The sequence below is a fragment of the Bufo bufo genome, chromosome 8, assembly GCF_905171765.1.
Source record: "Bufo bufo chromosome 8, aBufBuf1.1, whole genome shotgun sequence".
NCBI classification, from domain to species: Eukaryota; Metazoa; Chordata; class Amphibia; order Anura; family Bufonidae; genus Bufo; species Bufo bufo.
In genome coordinates, this window is record NC_053396.1 from 9,016,019 (window position 1) to 9,036,488 (window position 20,470).

Genomic DNA, 20,470 nt, shown 5'->3' on the forward strand with positions numbered 1-20,470 from the left:
AGTAGTTATATTATTGTACACAGGAGGCAGTATTATAGTAGTTATATTCTTGTACATAGCAGTATTATAGTAGTTATATTCTTGTACAGAGGAGCAGTATTATAGTAGTTATATTCTTGTACATAGGAGCAGTATTATAGTAGTTATATTCTTGTACATAGGAGGCAGTATTATAGTAGTTATATTCTTGTACATAGGAGCAGTATTATAGTAGTTATATTCTTGTACATAGGAGGCAGTATTATAGTAGTTATATTCTTGTACATAGGAGCAGTATTATAGTAGTTATATTCTTGTACATAGGAGGCAGTATTATAGTAGTTATATTCTTGTACATAGGAGCAGTATTACAGTAGTTATATTCTTGTACATAGGAGCAGTATTATAGTAGTTATATTCTTGTACATAGGAGCAGTATTATAGTAGTTATATTCTTGTACATAGGAGCAGTATTATAGTAGTTATATTCTTGAACATAGAAGCAGTATTATAGTAGTTATATCCTTGTACATAGGAGGCAGTATTATAGTAGATATATTCTTGTACATAGGAGGCAGTATTATAGTAGTTATATTCTTGTACATAGGAGGCAGTATTATAGTAGTTATATTCTTGTACATAGGAGGCAGTATTATAGTAGTTATATTCTTGTACATATGAGGCAGTATTATAGTAGTTATATTCTTGTACATAGGAGGCAGTATTATAGTAGTTATATTCTTGTACATAGGAGGCAGTATTATAGTAGTTATATGCTTGTACATAGGAGCAGTATTATAGTAGTTATATTCTTGTACATAGGAGCAGTATTATAGCAGTTATATTCTTGTACATAGGAGCAGTATTATAGTAGTTATATTCTTGTACATAGGAGGCAGTATTATAGTAGTTATATTCTTGTACATAGGAGGCAGTATTATAGTAGTTATATTCTTGTACATAGGAGCAGTATTATAGTAGTTATATTCTTGTACATAGGAGCAGTATTATAGTAGTTATATTCTTGTACATAGAAGCAGTATTATAGTAGATATATTCTTGTACATAGGAGGCAGTATTATAGTAGTTATATTCTTGTACATAGGAGCAGTATTATAGTAGTTATATTCTTGTACATAGGAGCAGTATTATAGTAGTTATATTCTTGTACATAGAAGCAGTATTATAGTAGTTATATCCTTGTACATAGGAGGCAGTATTATAGTAGATATATTCTTGTACATAGGAGGCAGTATTATAGTAGTTATATTCTTGTACATAGGAGGCAGTATTATAGTAGTTATATTCTTGTACATAGGAGGCAGTATTATAGTAGTTATATTCTTGTACATAGGAGGCAGTATTATAGTAGTTATATTCTTGTACATAGGAGGCAGTATTATAGTAGTTATATTCTTGTACATAGGAGGCAGTATTATAGTAGTTATATTCTTGTACATAGGAGGCAGTATTATAGTAGTTATATTCTTGTACATAGGAGGTAGTATTATAGCAGTTATATTCTTGTACATAGGAGCAGTAATATAGTAGTTATATTCTTGTACATAGGAGGCAGTATTATAGTAGTTATATTCCTGTACATAGGAGGCAGTATTATAGTAGATATATTCTTGTACATAGGAGGCAGTATTATAGTAGTTATATTCTTGTACATAGGAGGTAGTATTATAGTAGTTATATTCTTGAACATAGAAGGCAGTATTATAGTAGTTATATTCCTGTACATAGGAGCAGTATTATAGTAGTTATATTCTTATACGTAGGAGCAGTATTATAGTAGTTATATTATTGTACATAGGAGGTAGTATTATAGTAGTTATATGCTTGTACATAGGAGCAGTATTATAGTAGTTATATTCTTGTACATAGGAGCCGTATTATAGCAGTTATATTCTTGTACATAGGAGCAGTATTATAGTAGTTATATTATTGTACATAGGAGCAGTATTATAGTAGTTATATTATTGTACATAGGAGGCAGTATTATAGTAGTTATATGCTTGTACATAGGAGCAGTATTATAGTAGTTATATTCTTGTACATAGGAGCAGTATTATAGCAGTTATATTCTTGTACATAGGAGCAGTATTATAGTAGTTATATTCTTGTACATAGGAGGCAGTATTATAGTAGTTATATTCTTGTACATAGGAGGCAGTATTATAGTAGTTATATTCTTATACGTAGGGGGCAGTATTATACTAGTTATATTATTGTACATAGGAGCAGTATTATAGTAGTTATATTATTGTACATAGGGGCCGTATTATAGTAGTTATATTCTTGTACATAGAAGCAGTATTATAGTAGTTATATTCTTGTATATGGGGGAGGTATTATAGTAGTTATATTCCTGTACATAGGAGCAGTATTATAGTAGTTATATTCTTATACGTAGGGGGCGGTATTATAGCAGTTATATTCCTGTACATAGGAGCAGCATTATAGTAGTTATATTCTTGTACATAGGAGGCAGTGTTATAGTAGTTATATTCTTGTACATAGGAGGCAGTATTATAGTAGTTATATTCTTGTACATAGGAGCAGTATTATAGTAGTTATATTCTTGTACATAGGAGGCAATATTATAGTAGTTATATTCTTGTACATAGGATAAAGTATTATAGTAGTTATATCCCAGTACATAGGAGAAGTATTTTAGTAGTTATATTCTTGTACATAGGATAAAGTATTATAGTAGTTATATTCTTGTACATAGGATGCAGTATTATAGCAGTTATATTCTTATACGTAGGGGGCAGTTTTATAGTAGTTATATTCTTGTACATAGGAGCAGTATTATAGTAGTTATATTCTTGTACATAGGAGGCAATATTATAGTAGTTATATTCCTGTACATAGGATAAAGTATTATAGTAGTTATATCCCTGTACATAGGAGAAGTATTTTAGTAGTTATATTCTTGTACATAGGATAAAGTATTATAGTAGTTATATTCTTGTATATAGGAGGCAGTATTATAGTAGTTATATTCTTGTATATAGGAGGCAGTATTATAGTAGTTATATTCTTGTACATAGGAGGCAGTATTATAGCAGTTATATTCTTATACGTAGGGGGCAGTTTTATAGTAGTTATATTCTTGTACATAGGAGCAGTATTATAGTAGTTATATTCTTGTACATAGGAGGCAGTATTATAGTAGGTATATTCTTGTACATAGGAGGCAGTATTATAGTAGTTATATTCTTGTACATAGGAGGCAATATTATAGTAGTTATATTCTTGTACATAGGATAAAGTATTATAGTAGTTATATCCCTGTACATAGGAGAAGTATTTTAGTAGTTATATTCTTGTACATAGGAGCAGTATTATAGTAGTTATATTCTTGTACATAGGAGGCAGTATTATAGTAGTTATATTCTTGTACATAGGAGGCAGTATTATAGTAGTTATATTCTTGTACATAGGAGGCAGTATTATAGTAGTTATATTCTTGTACATCGGAGGCAGTATTATAGTAGTTATATTCTTGTACATAGGAGGCAGTATTATAGTAGTTATATTCTTGTACATAGGAGTAGCATTATAGTAGTTATATTCTTGTACATAGGAGGTAGTATTATAGTAGTTATATTCTTGTACATAGGAGCAGCATTATAGTAGTTATATTCTTGTACATAGGAGGTAGTATTATAGTAGTTATATTCTTGAACATAGAAGGCATTATTATAGTAGTTATATTCTTGTACATAGGAGGCAGTATTATAGTAGTTATATTCTTGTACATAGGATAAAGTATTATAGTAGTTATATCCCTGTACATAGGAGAAGTTTTTTAGTAGTTATATTCTTGTACATAGGATAAAGTATTATAGTAGTTATATTCTTGTATATCGGAGGCAGTATTATAGTAGTTATATTCTTGTACATAGGAGGCAGTATTATAGTAGTTATATTCTTGTACATAGGAGGCAGTATTATAGTAGTTATATTCTTGTACATCGGAGGCAGTATTATAGTAGTTATATTCTTGTACATAGGAGGCAGTATTATTGTAGTTATATTCTTGTACATAGGAGCAGCATTATAGTAGTTATATTCTTGTACATAGGAGGTAGTATTATAGTAGTTATATTCTTGTACATAGGAGCAGCATTATAGTAGTTATATTCTTGTACATAGGAGGTAGTATTATAGTAGTTATATTCTTGAACATAGAAGGCAGTATTATAGTAGTTATATTCTTGTACATAGGAGGCAGTATTATAGTAGTTATATTCTTGTACATAGGAGCAGTATTATAGTAGTTATATTCTTGTACATAGGAGCAGTATTATAGTAGTTATATTCTTGTACATAGGAGGCAGTATTATAGTAGTTATATTCTTGTACATAGGAGCAGTAGTATAGTAGTTATATTCTTGTACATAGGAGCAGTATTATAGTAGTTATATTCTTGTACATAGGAGCAGTATTATAGTAGTTATATTCTTGTACATAGGAGCAGTATTATAGTAGTTATATTCTTGTATATAGGAGCAGTATTATAGTAGTTATATTCCTGTACATAGGAGCAGTATTATAGTAGTTATATTCTTATACGTAGGGGGCAGTATTATAGTAGTTATATTCTTGTACATAGAAGCAGTATTATAGTAGTTATATTATTGTACATAGGAGCAGTATTATAGTAGTTATATTATTGTACATAGGGGCCGTATTATAGTAGTTATATTCTTGTACATAGGAGCAGTATTATAGTAGGTATATTCTTGTACATAGGAGGCAGTATTATAGTAGTTATATTCTTGTACATAGGAGCAGTATTATAGTAGTTATATTCTTGTACATAGGAGCAGTATTATAGGAGGTATATTCTTGTACATAGGAGCAGTATTATAGTAGTTATATTCTTGTACATAGGAGCAGTATTATAGTAGTAATATTCTTGTACATAGGAGGCAGTATTATAGTAGTTATATTCTTGTACATAGGAGCAGTATTATAGTAGTTATATTCTTGTACATAGGAGCAGTATTATAGTAGTTATATTCTTGTATATAGGGGCGGTATTTTAGTAGTTATATTCTTGTACATAGGAGCAGTATTATAGACATTGTATATCAGACTCTAGTTCTCCTCTAGATTGATATAATTGCTAAATACAATTTTTGCCATGTTTTTCTTTTTATTAGTTTGTCAGTTTTAATGAGTTATAATGATACAGTGACCACACCCAAGAAGACAAATGACCAGTTTGAGATCTTTATGTTTTTTTAATTTTTTTATTTCATACATGAAAGGTTGAACACCCATTTCTGCCATTTTGCAGTTATCTGCTGGGTACTGCAGAATGTGATTCTTCTGGCAGGCAATCTGCATTGACCTTACAGATGCTGAGGTCTATTCCGGGAGGTCCCATAGGTGACAGTTGGGCTTTGTTTAAGGCATTTTCATTTGATGTGCTGTTTCTTCTGTCCTCCTATAGCACTGCTCATCTTAATCTTCCTGGTTCATATATAGAATACCAAGAGTGCAGGGAATACTGACACTTATCACTTGGTAGTACCGGTCCGGGGAGGGATCTCTACACTACATATTCTTTGTCTATGACCTCCTACTAGCTGCTGAGATTGGAGCTAAGGCTTTAACCTCACCCCTGCAAAGATTAATATATTAACCTTACTTTTTGAATTTTACGATGAGAAGCTGCTAAATATCAAGTACTAGGGCTTGGGCCTGTATAACATGGTCACGTGATCCAGATGCCAATGTCAACTCACCGCTTCGTCCTCTGGAGCAGAGCTACGTACAAAAAAGCAAGAATTTTAGTAAAATACAAAAAAAAATATTTTTATTTGCCATAAATAATTTGGGAGAGTCTTAATGAGAGTGGGATTTTTTAGTCCAGAGGTTCTGGTTAGTCCGTGGTAGGGAAAGAGTGGTCATAGATCTTGCGATTGAACAAATTCCGGATTTTCGTAGCAGTGAGTCTCAAGGGATGGGATATCCACGGGCAAGAGATCTTTTGGTTTTTCGTCTTTGTTGTCCGTGTGCTGGGAGCATTTCTTACAACAGCAGCCGCACATTTTGAAGATAAGCCTGTCCCAAGGAGCCATGGAGTGTAACCAGAGGGGAAGGAAGTCCCAGTTTCTCAAGAAAGATGGAAGGACTTTAGGGAACCTCTTCTGAAGGACAGTAATGATGATGACGACAATGAACAAAAAGAGGAGAGGACCACCCACGGCGGCTAGGACAATCCATCCAGCCATGGACAGGCCAAATATGGCCAAAGGTATGATTAGGAAGGTGAGGAGCAGGTACAAGACGGCAAACCAGCGGTACTTGGCTGTGATATTTCCAAATTTCTTGGCCACGTGGATGGGAAGACGAAAATAAGGAACAACATACCAGAGAACGATGCCGCTGAGGTTGAAGAACAAGTGGATGAAAGCCACCTGGAACGGAGAAGACAATTTAGATGTGTTATCAACCTGTGGAGCTTTTTTGATGACTAGGACATCTAGATGTGTTATCAACTTGTAGAACTTTTTGAAGACTGGACAATTATATCTGCTATTAACTTGTAGAGCTTCTTCAAGACACAGATGAATAGTTCCTAGTCAGAAAAGTCTTGGCAGACTCCCAATATTCAGTACCTTGTCATGTGGGTTCAGGTAGGGACAAGTCATGTATTAATGTATATAGCTCCTGACTTAGTGCTAAAGTCCCCCTGAAATCTGCAGGACAAGAAGTTCTGTGATTGACCTTTGGACGGCAGGGCCAGAATTCCCACCACTGACTGAAGGGCATGATGTTTTCATTTGCCACTCCATGGCCCTTGGACCAGTTCTTCATCTCCTGCAATAACAGAGGTTGGGTACGCTCTCTCAAAGGACCTTATAAAGGAACCAATGTCTGAATGGTCCTATGGTGTCCCTGGACCCTACTTTGACCACTAGAACTTACTGAGCTTAGATCCTTCCCTTCTCTGTATAAATAGTCTGAATCTATATCTTCTTCTGATCCCCCCTACATGGGGTATTTTTGGACTACTCATTAGACGTATGGGCCCACCTTGAATGGGCATGAACTGTAATATCAGTCATGGCCAGCAGACAAGAGTGGCTCAGTTTGCTGGATAAGTCCTTGAAACCCCTTACCCCATAGGATGTTGTCAGTGGGTGCCACCATTTTTATTGGCATCCACAGACATGTATAGGTTTATGGGGGGTTCTTTGGCACCCTTTGGACCTCTGTTTTCCAGGGAAAGTTAGTCCTTACCCCATTGTTTGCCCTCGATATCAGGCTACAATTTATATCTGTCAGTTACTGCTCCATGCACAGGAGAACATTGTAATATGTATAGTCAACTTTAGGGTCTAGCACCACCATGGGTTCAGGATAGTCAGGGTATTACAAGTCATTTTACCTGTACTGATTCACTCAGGGACTCTGCAGGACTGGCCAAGGCTGCCAACACCGCCGTGGTGGTAGTTCCGATATTAGATCCGAGGAACAAGGGGTATGCCCTGTTCATGCTTATGACCCCAACACCTAAAAAACAAGACATTTAGGATGCCATGACCTTACACCACTAAATATGGCTTCTCAATTACTATCATTGCCACTGAATGATTCTTACAAAATGGGTTATCTTGGATTAGCTAAAAGGATCCGATTTATTTTTCTCCATAAACAGCGCCCCTCTTGTCCATAGGCTGTCTGTGGTATTACAGCAAGTAACTGGGGTTGAATTTGAATAGCAGGCATAGTCCATGGACAAGAGAGGTGCTCGTGCATAGGCTTAATGATATAACACTGTAATACTTGACCCTGTATCCTATATCTTCCATGTATGTTCTATTTCACTCACCCATTAAAGGCACAATAGCTGCAGTGAAGACAGAACTGCTCTGGACCACGAACGTCATTATAGCGCCAACAATAATCGCCAAATATCCGGAGAGCCAACTGAATGGGAATGGAAAGTCTGTAGGTATATAAAGGAAAACAGTAATATGGACCATGCTGGTATAACCTGGGTATCTCCTGTATATAATTATATATGTACAGCTGGTATAACCTGGGCATCTCCTGTATATAATTATATATGTACAGCTGGTATAACCTGGGCATCTCCTGTATATAATTATATATGTACAGCTGGTATAACCTGAGCATCTCCTGTATATAATTATATATGTACAGCTGGTATAAGTTATACATCTTCTTATATATAGTGATAAGGACCATGCTGGTACAACCTGGGTATCTCCTGTATATAATCATATACAGTACAGACCAAAAGTTTGGACACACCTTCTCATTCAAAGAGTTTTCTTTATTTTCATGGCTATGAAGGCATCAAAACTATGAATTAACACATGTGGAATTATATACATAACAAACAAGTGTGAAACAACTGAAAATATGTCATATTCTAGGTTCTTCAAAGTAGCCACCTTTTGCTTTGATTACTGCTTTGCACACTCTTGGCATTCTCTTGATGAGCTTCAAGAGGTAGTCCCCTGAAATGGTCTTCCAACAGTCTTGAAGGAGTTCCCAGAGATGCTTAGCACTTGTTGGCCCTTTTGCCTTCACTCTGCGGTCCAGCTCACCCCAAACCATCTCGATTGGGTTCAGGTCCGGTGACTGTGGAGGCCAGGTCATCTGGCGCAGCATCCCATCACTCTCCTTCATGGTCAAATAGCCCTTACTTTCAAAGTTTTCCCAATTTTTCGGCTGACTGACTGACCTTCATTTCTTAAAGTAATGATGGACACTCGTTTTTCTTTACTTCTGATGCTTTTTTCTTGCCATAATACAAATTCCAGCAGTCTATTCAGTAGGACTATCAGCTGTGTATCCACCTGACTTCTCCTCAACGCCACTGATGGTCCCAACCCCATTTATAAGGCAATAAATCCCACTTATTAAACCTGACAGGGCACACCTGTGAAGTGAAAACCATTTCAGGGGACTACCTCTTGGAGCTCATCAAGAGAATGCCAAGAGTGTGCAAAGCAGTAATCAAAGCAAAAGGTGGCTACTTTGAAAAACCTAGAATATGACATATTTTCAGTTGTTTCACACTTGTTTGTTATGTATATAATTCCACATGTGTTAATTCATAGTTTTGATGCCTTCATAGTCATGAAAATAAAGAAAACTCTTTGAATGAGAAGGTGTGTCCAAACTTTTGGTCTGTACTGTATGTACAGCTGGTATAGGTTATACATCTTCTTGTATATAGTGATATGGACCATGCTGGTATAACCTGGGCATCTCCTGTATATAATTATATATGTACAGCTGGTATAACCTGGGCATCTCCTGTATATATTTATACATGTACAGCTGGTATAACCTGGGCATCTCCTGTATATATTTATACATGTACAGCTGGTATAAGTTATACATCTTCTTGTATATAGTGATATGGACCATGCTGGTATAACCTGGGTATCTCCTGTATATAATTATATATGTACAACTGGTATAAGTTATACATCTTCTTGTATATAGTGATATGGACCATGCTGGTATAACCTGGGCATCTCCTGTATATAATTATATATGTACAGCTGGTATAAGTTATACATCTTCAGGATATAGAGATATAGACCATGCTGGTATAACCTGGGTATCTCCTGTATATAATTATATATGTACAGCTGGTATAACCTGGGCATCTCCTGTATATAATTATATATGTACAGCTGGTATAAGTTATGCATCTTCTGTATATAGTGATATGGACCATGCTGGTATAACCTGGGTATCTCCTGTATATAATTATATATGTACAGCTGGTATAACCTGGGCATCTCCTGTATATAATTATATATGTACAGCTGGTATAACCTGGGCATCTCCTGTATATAATTATATATGTACAGCTGGTATAAGTTATACATCTTCTGTATATAGTGACATGGACCAATCTGGTATAACCTGGGCATCTCCTGTATATAATTATATATGTACAGCTGGTATAAGTTATACATCTTCTTGTATATAGTGATATGGACCAGGCTGGTATAACCTGGGCATCTCCTGTATATAATTATATATGTACAGCTGGTATAACCTGGGCATCTCCTGTATATAATTATATATGTACAGCTGGTATAAGTTATACATCTTCTTGTATATAGTGATATGGAGCATGCTGGTATAACCTGGGTATCACCTGTATATAATTATATATGTACAGCTGGTATAAGTTATACATCTTCTTGTATACAGTGATATGGAGCATGCTGGTATAACCTGGGTATCTCCTGTATATAATTATATATGTACAGCTGGTATAACCTGGGCATCTCCTGTATATAATTATATATGTACAGCTGGTATAAGTTATACATCTTCTTGTATATAGTGATATAGACCATGCTGGTATAACCTGGGTATCTCCTGTATATAATATCTATGTGCTACCAGTAGATGACACTATTGCTCTGCAGTTGCAAATGGCAATATTGTTTAAGACATTTTCTGTGGATCTGAGGTGGATGGCCACTCTTCTCACACAGTGGATGACATTTAGTTGGTGCCCCCCAGGTATCTTTTGCTCCAAGGACTCATATCTTGCAACTCTTAGGCCCCTTTCATGAGAGCAAGTTTTCAGCGCGGGCGCAATGCGTGATGCGAATGCATTGCGCCCGCACTGAATCCGGACCCATTCATTTCAATGGGTTTGTGTACATGAGCGTTTTTTTTTTTCACGCATCAGTTCTGCGTTGCGTGAAAATCGCAGCATGTTCTATATTCTGCATTTTTCACACAAGTGAATGGGGCTGCTAGGGTGCGATGCGTTTTTCACTGATGGCTGCTAGGAGATGTTGTTTGTAAACCTTCCATTTTTTATCACGAGCGTGAAGAACGCATCAATGCGCATTTCCCCCGCGCGAAAAATACTGAACCACTGAATTCAATCGCAGACAAAACTGACTGAACTTGCTTGCGAAACGGTTTTCCTGAACTCATCTGAACCTAATCCGTATTGTTTGTGTGCAAGAGGCCTTCCATTTCCAGGGCTTTGTGGCCACCGTGTCGGCCTCGGTGCTCACCTGCATTAATGATCTTCTTGATGATATGAGCGATCTGGCCCTTCAGGACGGAGTTGAGAAGCTTGACGATAAGAATGAGACATGTGCAGAGAACCAGCAGAGAGGCGGTCAGGAGGATGAAGCCCACCGCTATGTCTGGGAGGTTGGCATAGGCAAAAATATGGGTACCTGATAAAGAAGAGCAGGAGAACTATTCTCATACACCCCAAGATCAAGATTCTTAGCCTTCCAGGATAAATAATATATAATGAAACAAGAGCTGCCTGGGACCAATTTAGTCTACAGTCACCCTTAAAGAACATTTTCCAGCAGGATCAACTCTATTAAACAAGGCACACTGTTTGGTAGGGCTGATCCTGCTGATTAAAATGATACCTGTCTTGTGATAATCAGTTGTGGTGTTCCCCCCCAAAAATAGTTTTTATTCTTTAAGCACATGATGGCTTCAGTGCATGAAGGGGCGTGGCTAGTTCTTAGCTTGTCACTGCTGACCACGCCCCTCGCTGCACTGCAGCCCTCATGTGCATGAAGAATGAAAGTATTTTTTTCTCGGGAACAGCACGACCGATTTTCACAAGACAGGTATCGTTTTAATCAGCAGGTTCAACCCTACAAGACAGTGTGCTTGGTTTAGTAGTGTTGATCCTGCTGAGAAGTGCTCTTTAAGCGGGTCACTTACATATAGAGGCTCGTTACAACGTATCCGTGTAAGTAAGAACTGTCAACCTGGAGTCCAGGACAGAGGATAAATTGGTGTTGCTGTGTAGGGAACTGTCTAGACCAGGCTTGCTGAACCTGCGGCCCTCCGGCTGTTGCAAAACTACAACTCCCAGCATGCCCGAACAGCCTACAGCTATCAGCCTACAGCAGGGCATTGTGGGAGTTGTAGTTTTACAACAGCTGGAGGGCCGCAGGTTGAGCATGCCTGGTCTAGACCGATACATTGTAGTGCTGTCTGACCTTCTGAATGTGATCGATGTTTCCACTCACTGACAACAAGCAGAGATCTTGAAAAATGCAGAGGAATCATTTACTTACATCTCTCCACATTCTCTTTATTTGTGACGGTATTTTCTATGAACGTTCCACTTGCATTGGTGAAACAGGTGACAGCGCTGCAGTTAGTCAGATTTGTGGCTGCTATGTATTCTGTTACCTGCAACAGCCAACAGTATCCAATGATAATTGTCACACATATCATTGCCTACACATATACGGTAGTTACACACGTAATTTTCCATTGTGGAAGTCTTTCACCTAACATCCTACTGATTTTTAGAATAAAAGTTTTGATTTTCACTCAATATCTCCCTACAATCATGGAAAGTTATTTTATGACCTGCAGTACCTCTTTCAACCACATACTTCCCATAGCCACTAATGGAACAGCGCCCCACTTGCAATCTATCTGACATTCCATACATTTTGGCTGTTTCTAAGTAGCGTAACAGTACTGTTTCAATACAGTAAGCAGTAATGGCTGCCTGGTAAACTGCCGCATAATACCCTTGCTTACATTTGTTTCGGTGGTGACGCACCATCTCTTGATCAGGCTTTTGTTTGCAAATTCTTCATTTCCAATAGCGTTTCCGGCGATAACGGAGCTGTCCAGCTACAAGACAAGAAATGAAAAGCCACTGAGCTGGAAGATCTGGTGACAGTCTGGGGTCTACAGTGTTAGCAGCTCATTTCTGGGAACGAGGAATCTTTATCACTTAAAGGGGGCTGACATCTTACCTTGACGATGAGATCAGTTAAAGGCCGGGTGATGACTTTAAGAATATCCGGTGCGTCTCCTCCTGCATGGATGTTAAAACTCTTTATAATAGCATCAGAGACGTAAAAGAGGTATCCTGTTCCAAGCTCGATAGGTAGCAGAATGATGACTGTCAACCAGTTGAACATTCCATGCACAGCGGAACCTCCAAACGCCCTAGAACCAACCAGTTCATGTCCATTATAGTGTGCACTTGGGAGGTTGGCACAAGCCCATAGTCATGGGGCATCTCCAAATGGTACTACTATACTTCATAACCCTTATAGATGTAACCCCAAACCATATAGATAAACTCAAGGACTCTACCTTCGAAATTCATTGCGGTCTCCAGATTGAGCCAAAGACACCAAGGTGCTGGTTACCGATGTTCCCACATTGACCCCCATGATGATGGGAATAGAAGCTTTCACATTCAGAACTAGGGAAGAACAGGAGTCATATTGGGTAAAATGTTCTTCATATGCAACCAAGCTCAGCTCTATCACTAAGTGCTAGAGTTAGGTCTTCACTGTCTACCCTCAAGATGTCTCATCATGTCTACGCAATAAATCCTTGCTTCCCATGCAACTCAACCCAACCTGAAACACCAACTTACCTAACAAGTTGTTGCTTCATATCAAACCCAACTCAACCCTTCACCAAATGCAAGACTTACCCCACAAATTATTTGTCAAATGTAACCCAACTCAACCCAACCCCAACATGTTAACTTAACTAACTAGTCCTTGCAATTCAATTCAATCCAACCCTAGAATGACTTACTCAACAAATCCTTACTTTGTATGCCACCCTACTCAGCCCAACCACCAAATTCTAGACTTAGGTCTTCACCATCCTCCAGCTAGTCCTTACTTCATAAACCGAACCCAAACCTGAAATACTGAATTTAGAAGGTCTTCACCATCCACCCTCAAGGGGTCTCATCATGTATACCCAACATTACATCATATTCTACCCTACTCAACCCAACCCTCAAAATCTAGACTGAGGTCTTCAACATCCACCCTGAAGATACCTATTATTTCTACCCAACTCATCCTTACTTCATAAACTGAACCCAAAGCCTAAAATGCTGGGCTGAGAAGGTCTTTATCTTCCACCCTCAAGGTGTCTACCTATCAAGTCCTTATGTCATATGAAACCAAACCCTGAAATGCTAGACCTACCCATCAACCCAACTAAAATTTTAGACTTATTCATCAAATACCTGCTTCATATACAACCAAACTCAACCCAACCATGAGCCAACCAGTCCTTACTTCCAGATGAAACCATGCTGACAATGATGGAAGATGAGGTACTTGAGCTCTGCACCAGTACTGTCACCAGCACACCAATGACCAGGCCGGCAATGGGATTGGCAAGAACATCGTTATCGCTGAAGATATCTCCTGTGAGTTTACCTAAGATACAAGACATATTGAGATCCTTGATACATTCTCAAGATGAGGACACATATCACAGGAGAAAATGGGTCACTTACTTCCAACAAGCTGGAATGCTGAGCTCAGAACGTCCAAGGAGCAGATGAACAAGTAGAGGAACCCAATGAGAAGACAGCCCTTCACGATCCCACTTACGACACGTTTTACCCTCTGTTTGTTGTTCAACTCTAAAGAATGATCATATATAATATCACCAGTAATATCAAGGGCAGATACTGGGGAATACTGGTAAACAACAGCTACAAAAATAACCCACCTTTCCAAGAAGGACCAGAGGCTTGAAGTTCTGGTAGAGCCCACGGATCAAATTCTTCATGTACTTCTTCATATGGTGCCAAATCCATGGATAATGTTAAGGCGGAGTCTAAGGAGCAACATATAAGTGGTATGGGCTCAGTACATGGGCCTGGACATTGGGATCTACTATGTCTTAAAGGGGCTCTGTACTTTCCCCATGGGGAACTTATATACCACAACCTAATTGTGCCTCCTTACACAGATCACAGGGGCTTGTGGGGGTGATTTAGTACAGCCCTTCCTGGACGAAGTGCCAATTCTTTCCCCACCCTTCATAACCCATGACTGGTGAAAGTATGTAATAAAATCGGATTTCTGCCAGAGCATTTAGCTGAGGACTGATTTATAAGAGTGCGTATCCATTGCAACCTGTATGACCCATTGACTCATCTCAATGTTGTTCCACATCCTAGCCTGCAGTATTAATCAGATTTTTCCTTAGTAATCAGATTTTTCTTTAGTAATCATATTTTTCATTAGTAAACAGATTTTTTTTCTGATTTAGTAGAAGAAAGGAGACTGAACCCTTAAATCCTTAATAGAAACAACCATGTGATGACCCTTATAAACATCCTCCTAGGCCCTGATAGAACCCCCTCCCTTGCTATGCCTTTGGTTTACTCCTTTTGGGTTTACTTGGATAGGGTGATCTCAGGATATGGGACTATAGTGAACTAGGCCGCCCATCCATAGTGTCAGGAGTCACGTCCATGTCACTTATGCAAGTCTTACCAAGATTGTCCTGTGGGACCTTCATGGGAGTATCATCGATGTTCATCTTCATGTCAGGCAAGGGAACCTGTGGGTTGTTGCTGGTGAATGGCATTTTGGTTGCTTTGCTCTCAGACTCTTGTCAAGTCTGGTGTTACTCTGCAGATGAAAACATCACATCAAAGTGGAGCCCAGACACTATATTGTCATGGAACATATAGATTTTAAGGTTGGGCCTATATAGGACAAACTTCACTGACTTCGGCCTCATTGATGATCTTTGAAGATCAACTCCACTCCTTAAAGGAATTAAAAAATTATCAATATATATTTACAGTATTAGGGTTCCAAATTGTGAAGAGACCATTTATGTGACATGGATTCTCTCCTAAAGGTCATCATCCTTGAAGTCGCGCCAACATTGTCCATCTCTTCCAATTTAGCACCATGGTACATTGTGCCAAAGCTACAACTTCAAAGATGTCCCACCTTTGTGTGCTGGGAGGAGCTTGACAACCTTTACAAGTTTGTGACATGCCACCAAAGGTGGAAAGTCTCTTCTAAAGCCCTTCAGGCCATTACCTGGGTAGAAGAACCTGCAGTGTATAAAGTCTTCACAGGTTGGAGACTTCATACACTGCATACATAAATGTCAACCAGTATTATTTAGATTTTTGAAGGACAGTGCCTTAAATGGATTGTCCACTTGCTGTTTTTTCTCCCATGTGTGGTAGTGTATCATCATCTATCAGAGCTTGGACCTTCATTAATACCCAAGATGATGGACCTTAGTTTTTAAGAAAAAGCCAGTCAAGACAATCCATTGACTTCAGGTGCTGGGTTGAGAACCCCTTTAAGTGAGCAGTTCCTTGAAGTCTTCACACGTGTACATACGTTATCTCACTGCTTTTTTTAAGTAATTGCCACTCTGCAAATATTTTTCCATGATCTTATAAACTGAGTATCTTTGACTTGCACATTCTTTCTGGTTCTTCGCTCGTACAAAGTGCGGAAGGTTGTAACTATTTATGGCCGTATGAACGCAATGCTTTTGTATGGTAAAGGTGTCCTCTGCTCCATGGTGTAAAGACCTGATGAAGACGGGGGGGTTGGGAGGTCATAGACTGATAATGGATGGAGCAGTTTCCAACAGCAGCACAGAGCATTTCACGAGAGAAGGGACCTGTTCACTCCAGGGATGATGTCAGTGGGGACAGGGCTGTATGTGACAGGGGCAATGTGGGAGATCACTGACTGATAGTGGAATAAGCCCGGGCAGCACAGAGTATTTCAGAAGAGGAGGGACCTGTCTGTTCATGTGATGTTAATGGAAAATACAAAGAGAGCTCTCTCCCCTGTACATATGAATGCTTGGTTCGGCTGAGTATGCGTGTGTTCTCAATGAGGAGAGGAGAATAAGCTGTTGCCTGACATCTTATCTTAAATGGGGATAAAAGGATCAGACATGTTGAAATCCAGTAAGCTTGATCCTCCCATTCCCCTACATTTGCTGATGTGTTGGTATGACCCATACGCATAAGGGGATCAGCCATTTCCCCTAAAATTGGTGAGTTTGGCTTTGAAAGAGAGAGAGCAACTTTTTGGGGAAGGTGGGGAGCAGAGGTTCTCATTAAGGAGACCTGACCATGTATATAGTCCGGTGCCCTGACTGGCACAGGGTAGAGGTATCAGTGCAATGACTGGCACAGGGTAGAGGTATCAGTGCAATGACTGGCACAGGGTAGAGGTATCAGTGCAATGACTGGCACAGGGTAGAGGTATCAGTGCAATGACTGGCACAGAGTGGAGGCATCAGTGCAATGACTGGCACAGGGTGGAGGCATCAGTGCAATGACTGGCATAGGGCGGATGTATCAGTGCAATGACTGGCACAGGGTAGAGGTATCAGTGCAATGACTGGCACAGGGTAGAGGTATCAGTGCAATGACTGGCACAGGGTAGAGGTATCAGTGCAATGACTGGCACAGGGTAGAGGTATCAGTGCAATGACTGGCACAGGGTGGAAGCATCAGTGCAATGACTGGCACAGGGTAGAGGTATCAGTGCAATGACTGGCACAGGGTAGAGGTATCAGTGCAATGACTGGCATAGGGCGGATGTATCAGTGCAATGACTGGCACAGGGTAGAGGTATCAGTGCAATGACTGGCACAGGGCAGAGGTATCAGTGCAATGACTGGCACAGAGTGGAGGCATCAGTGCAATGACTGGCACATGGTGGAGGCATCAGTGCAATGACTGGCACATGGTGGAGGCATCAGTGCAATGACTGGCACAGGGTGGAGGCATCAGTGCAATGACTGGCACAGGGTGGAGGCATCAGTGCAGTGACTGGCACAGGGTGGAGGCATCAGTGCAATGACTGGCACAGGGTGGAGGCATCAGTGCAGTGACTGGCACAGGGTGGAGGTATCAGTGTAATGATTGTCACAGGGTAGAGGCATCAGTGCAATGACTGGCACAGGGTGGAGGCATCAGTGCAATGACTGGCACAGGGTGGAGGCATCAGTGCAATGACGCGCACAGGGTGGAGGCATCAGTGCAATGACTGGCACATGGTGGAGGCATCAGTGCAATGACTGGCACAGGGTGGAGGCATCAGTGCAATGACGCGCACAGGGTGGAGGCATCAGTGCAATGACTGGCACATGGTGGAGGCATCAGTGCAATGACTGGCACAGGGTGGAGGCATTGGTGGAGTGACTGGACATGGCAGAGGCATCGGTGCATGAGTGGCATGGGATGGAGACATTGGTGCAATGACGCGCACAGGGTGGAGGCATTAGAGGTGTACGATGTAACCTTTGGATAGGGAAAAACAGAGAAGCCCCGTGTGAGGCCCTTCCTGAGACCGAGGGCCACTACTCAAAACATCTTCCCATTTCTCATCTGACAAACCATCAATATCTTTTTTTTCCGTTTTTCGTTACCTGGTATTTTTCTCTCTATTTGTATTAATTTCATTAACATCTTATATCTCTGATCAGCATTTTCCGAAGCGGCTCCTTTATATTCTTCCACATCTGCTGATGAACCGATTGCATCCCTTATTTGCAAATATTTTAAATAACCTTTTCTTAAAATCCCAAATTCCTTAATCAAATTTTCCAAATCCTTCAATTTATCCCCATCAAAAACGTGACGAAGCGAACGAACCCCTCTAGTCTCCCAGGTTACTTATTGCTTCATTTTCTGAATCTCATGTAAATTAATAGTATTCCATATTGGGCTACATTTGAACATTTCCTTTTATCCCCATTATTTTTTTTTTCATTTCTCTCCATGTGTGGTCCAATAAATTCAATATTCGGTTATTAGTGCTTATTCCCCAAAAAGTGCCTGATTCTAATACTTCCAACAAACTAACCTGATTACCCTTAAAGGGAACCTGTCACCCGTATTTTGTGCATAGAGCTGAGGACATGGGCTGCTAGATCGCCGCTAGCACATCCGCAATACCCAGTCCCCATAGCTCTGTGTGCTTTTATTGTGTAAAAAAACCCGATTTGATCCATATGCAAATTAACCTGAGATGAGTCCTGTCCCTGACTCATCTCACCTACAGGAATCATCTCAGGTTAATTTGCATATGCATCAAATCAGTTTTTTGACACAATAAAAGCACACAGAGCTATGGGGACTGGGTATTGCGGATGTGCCAGCGGTGATCTAACAACCCATGTCCTCAGCTCTATGCACACAATCCCGGTGACAGGTTCCCTTTAAGCCCCTTGTTCAATGCTTTCCCTCCCAACAAGGGGCTTTCTTCACTCACCTGCATGTGTTCAAATTAAGAAATATAGATACCAATTTGGAAGGGAAAGACCCCCCTCTTTTTTTTTTTTTATCCTCCTTTTTCCAAATAAATTTCCCCATTAACCCATTCACCATCTTAAATACATTATTTGGCAACAAAATTGGGGCATTTTGCAAAACATACAATATCTTGGGGAGAAAACCCATCCTCGTCGCCCACCATTGATAGAAGCCACTCACCAGTGAGAGCAGGATCCGCTGCCGGCCCAAATGCGAGGAGCAGAGGCGCTCGCCCCCTATATAAACCTCCAGGAGCGGGGTCAAAGTTTTTTGCCTTCTCAGCAGCTCGTCACTTTCTATTGCTCCCATTATTAATGTTTATCGGACGCAGTGTTTTTTTCTCTCAGGTGGCGCTGTCATCATTTGCTGCTGAGATATATTGTCCTGTTTACTATGCTCACGTTATCAATATTATCGCCGTGGGGGGGGGGGGGGGTTAAGTACATAATAACAATCACCATGTTCACTATTTACATCCATTCCATACTGTGACCTCCCCCTCCCCTCTTCTATCTTAGTAGGACCCATAGTTCAGCACATCCTAAGCTTCCTGGCTCATGAATAGAATGTCAGAACTACAGTGAAGACTGACACACGGTCAGAGGGCTGTAAGTATTCATTTACCCAACTTTTTCAGTTTCTATCCACTTTTGCCGAAGTTAACGGCTGATGAATACAATGGCAGGGCTGCAGTGAAGACTGACACAGAGAAAGGAGAGAGGGCTCTAGGGGAATTTAACCATTTCACCACAAGCTGGTTCACAAATATAGTGCAGACTGACAGGACAATAAGTGCCTTCTTCCTACAACTGCATAAAAGATACCTCTAGGGCCTGTTCCTGCTGAGCTTACTGGTCCATCAATATAATTCCAGAAATACAGTGAGGACTGACACACAGTCACAGAGGTAGGAGATAGGAAGCTAAGGAAATGTAACCATTTTTGCCACTATTTCTGTCTCTTCCCACAATCCCTGAGCTTTCGTGAATATAATCATAGGACTACAGTGCAGACTGACACTCCGCCAGGACAGTCGGCAATACGGTGAGGACTGACACACAGCAATGCAGAGTCCGCAAAAAGCTGGGTGAACAAATCTGAGACCTGGAAAAAATTCCATTCTGTGCTCTAATCCCGCGACGTTGCTGTACGATAATGCGCCAAAGTTATAAAATCCTTCACATCGGAAAGCGCTGCGAGGAATGGCGGGAATCCATAAATTACTCCTCATTAATATGCATCATTGCTTTATTATGAGATTTGCTAAGGGCGGAAGACGCGGATACGGGGAGTGCGCCGCGCGCCTCTCCTAAGTACTAAACCCATTAAGGGAGATGGTTCTGGTATAAAATGCGCGGG

General features: G+C 39.8%; 1 protein-coding gene across 1 annotated transcript; it reads right to left on the minus strand.

Annotated features, from left to right (window-relative positions):
* Positions 1 to 5,570: 5,570 nt before the first annotated feature.
* Positions 5,571 to 19,361, minus strand: SLC34A3 (solute carrier family 34 member 3). Its single transcript, XM_040405556.1, has 13 exons — positions 19,292 to 19,361; positions 15,297 to 15,434; positions 14,524 to 14,631; positions 14,306 to 14,434; positions 14,082 to 14,225; positions 13,129 to 13,240; positions 12,783 to 12,978; positions 12,562 to 12,657; positions 12,084 to 12,201; positions 11,046 to 11,213; positions 7,844 to 7,960; positions 7,400 to 7,524; positions 5,571 to 6,425 (listed from the first exon to the last, which is right to left on the minus strand). Exons 2-13 carry the CDS (start codon positions 15,388 to 15,390, stop codon positions 5,913 to 5,915), a joined length of 1,920 nt encoding a protein of 639 aa, XP_040261490.1. The 5' UTR covers positions 15,391 to 15,434; positions 19,292 to 19,361; the 3' UTR covers positions 5,571 to 5,912.
* Positions 19,362 to 20,470: the final 1,109 nt, after the last annotated feature.

Coding starts and splice junctions, on each gene's coding strand:
- SLC34A3 (XM_040405556.1), bottom strand. CDS start 15,390: ATGCCATTCACCAGCAACAACCCACAGGTTCCCTTGCCTGACATGAAG. Junction 7,961..11,045: donor CAAGAAGATCATTAATGCAG/GTGAGCACCGAG, acceptor ATATACCTACAG/ACTTTCCATTCCCATTCAGT. Junction 6,426..7,399: donor CCCTGAGTGAATCAGTACAG/GTAAAATGACTT, acceptor TCTCCGTTCCAG/GTGGCTTTCATCCACTTGTT.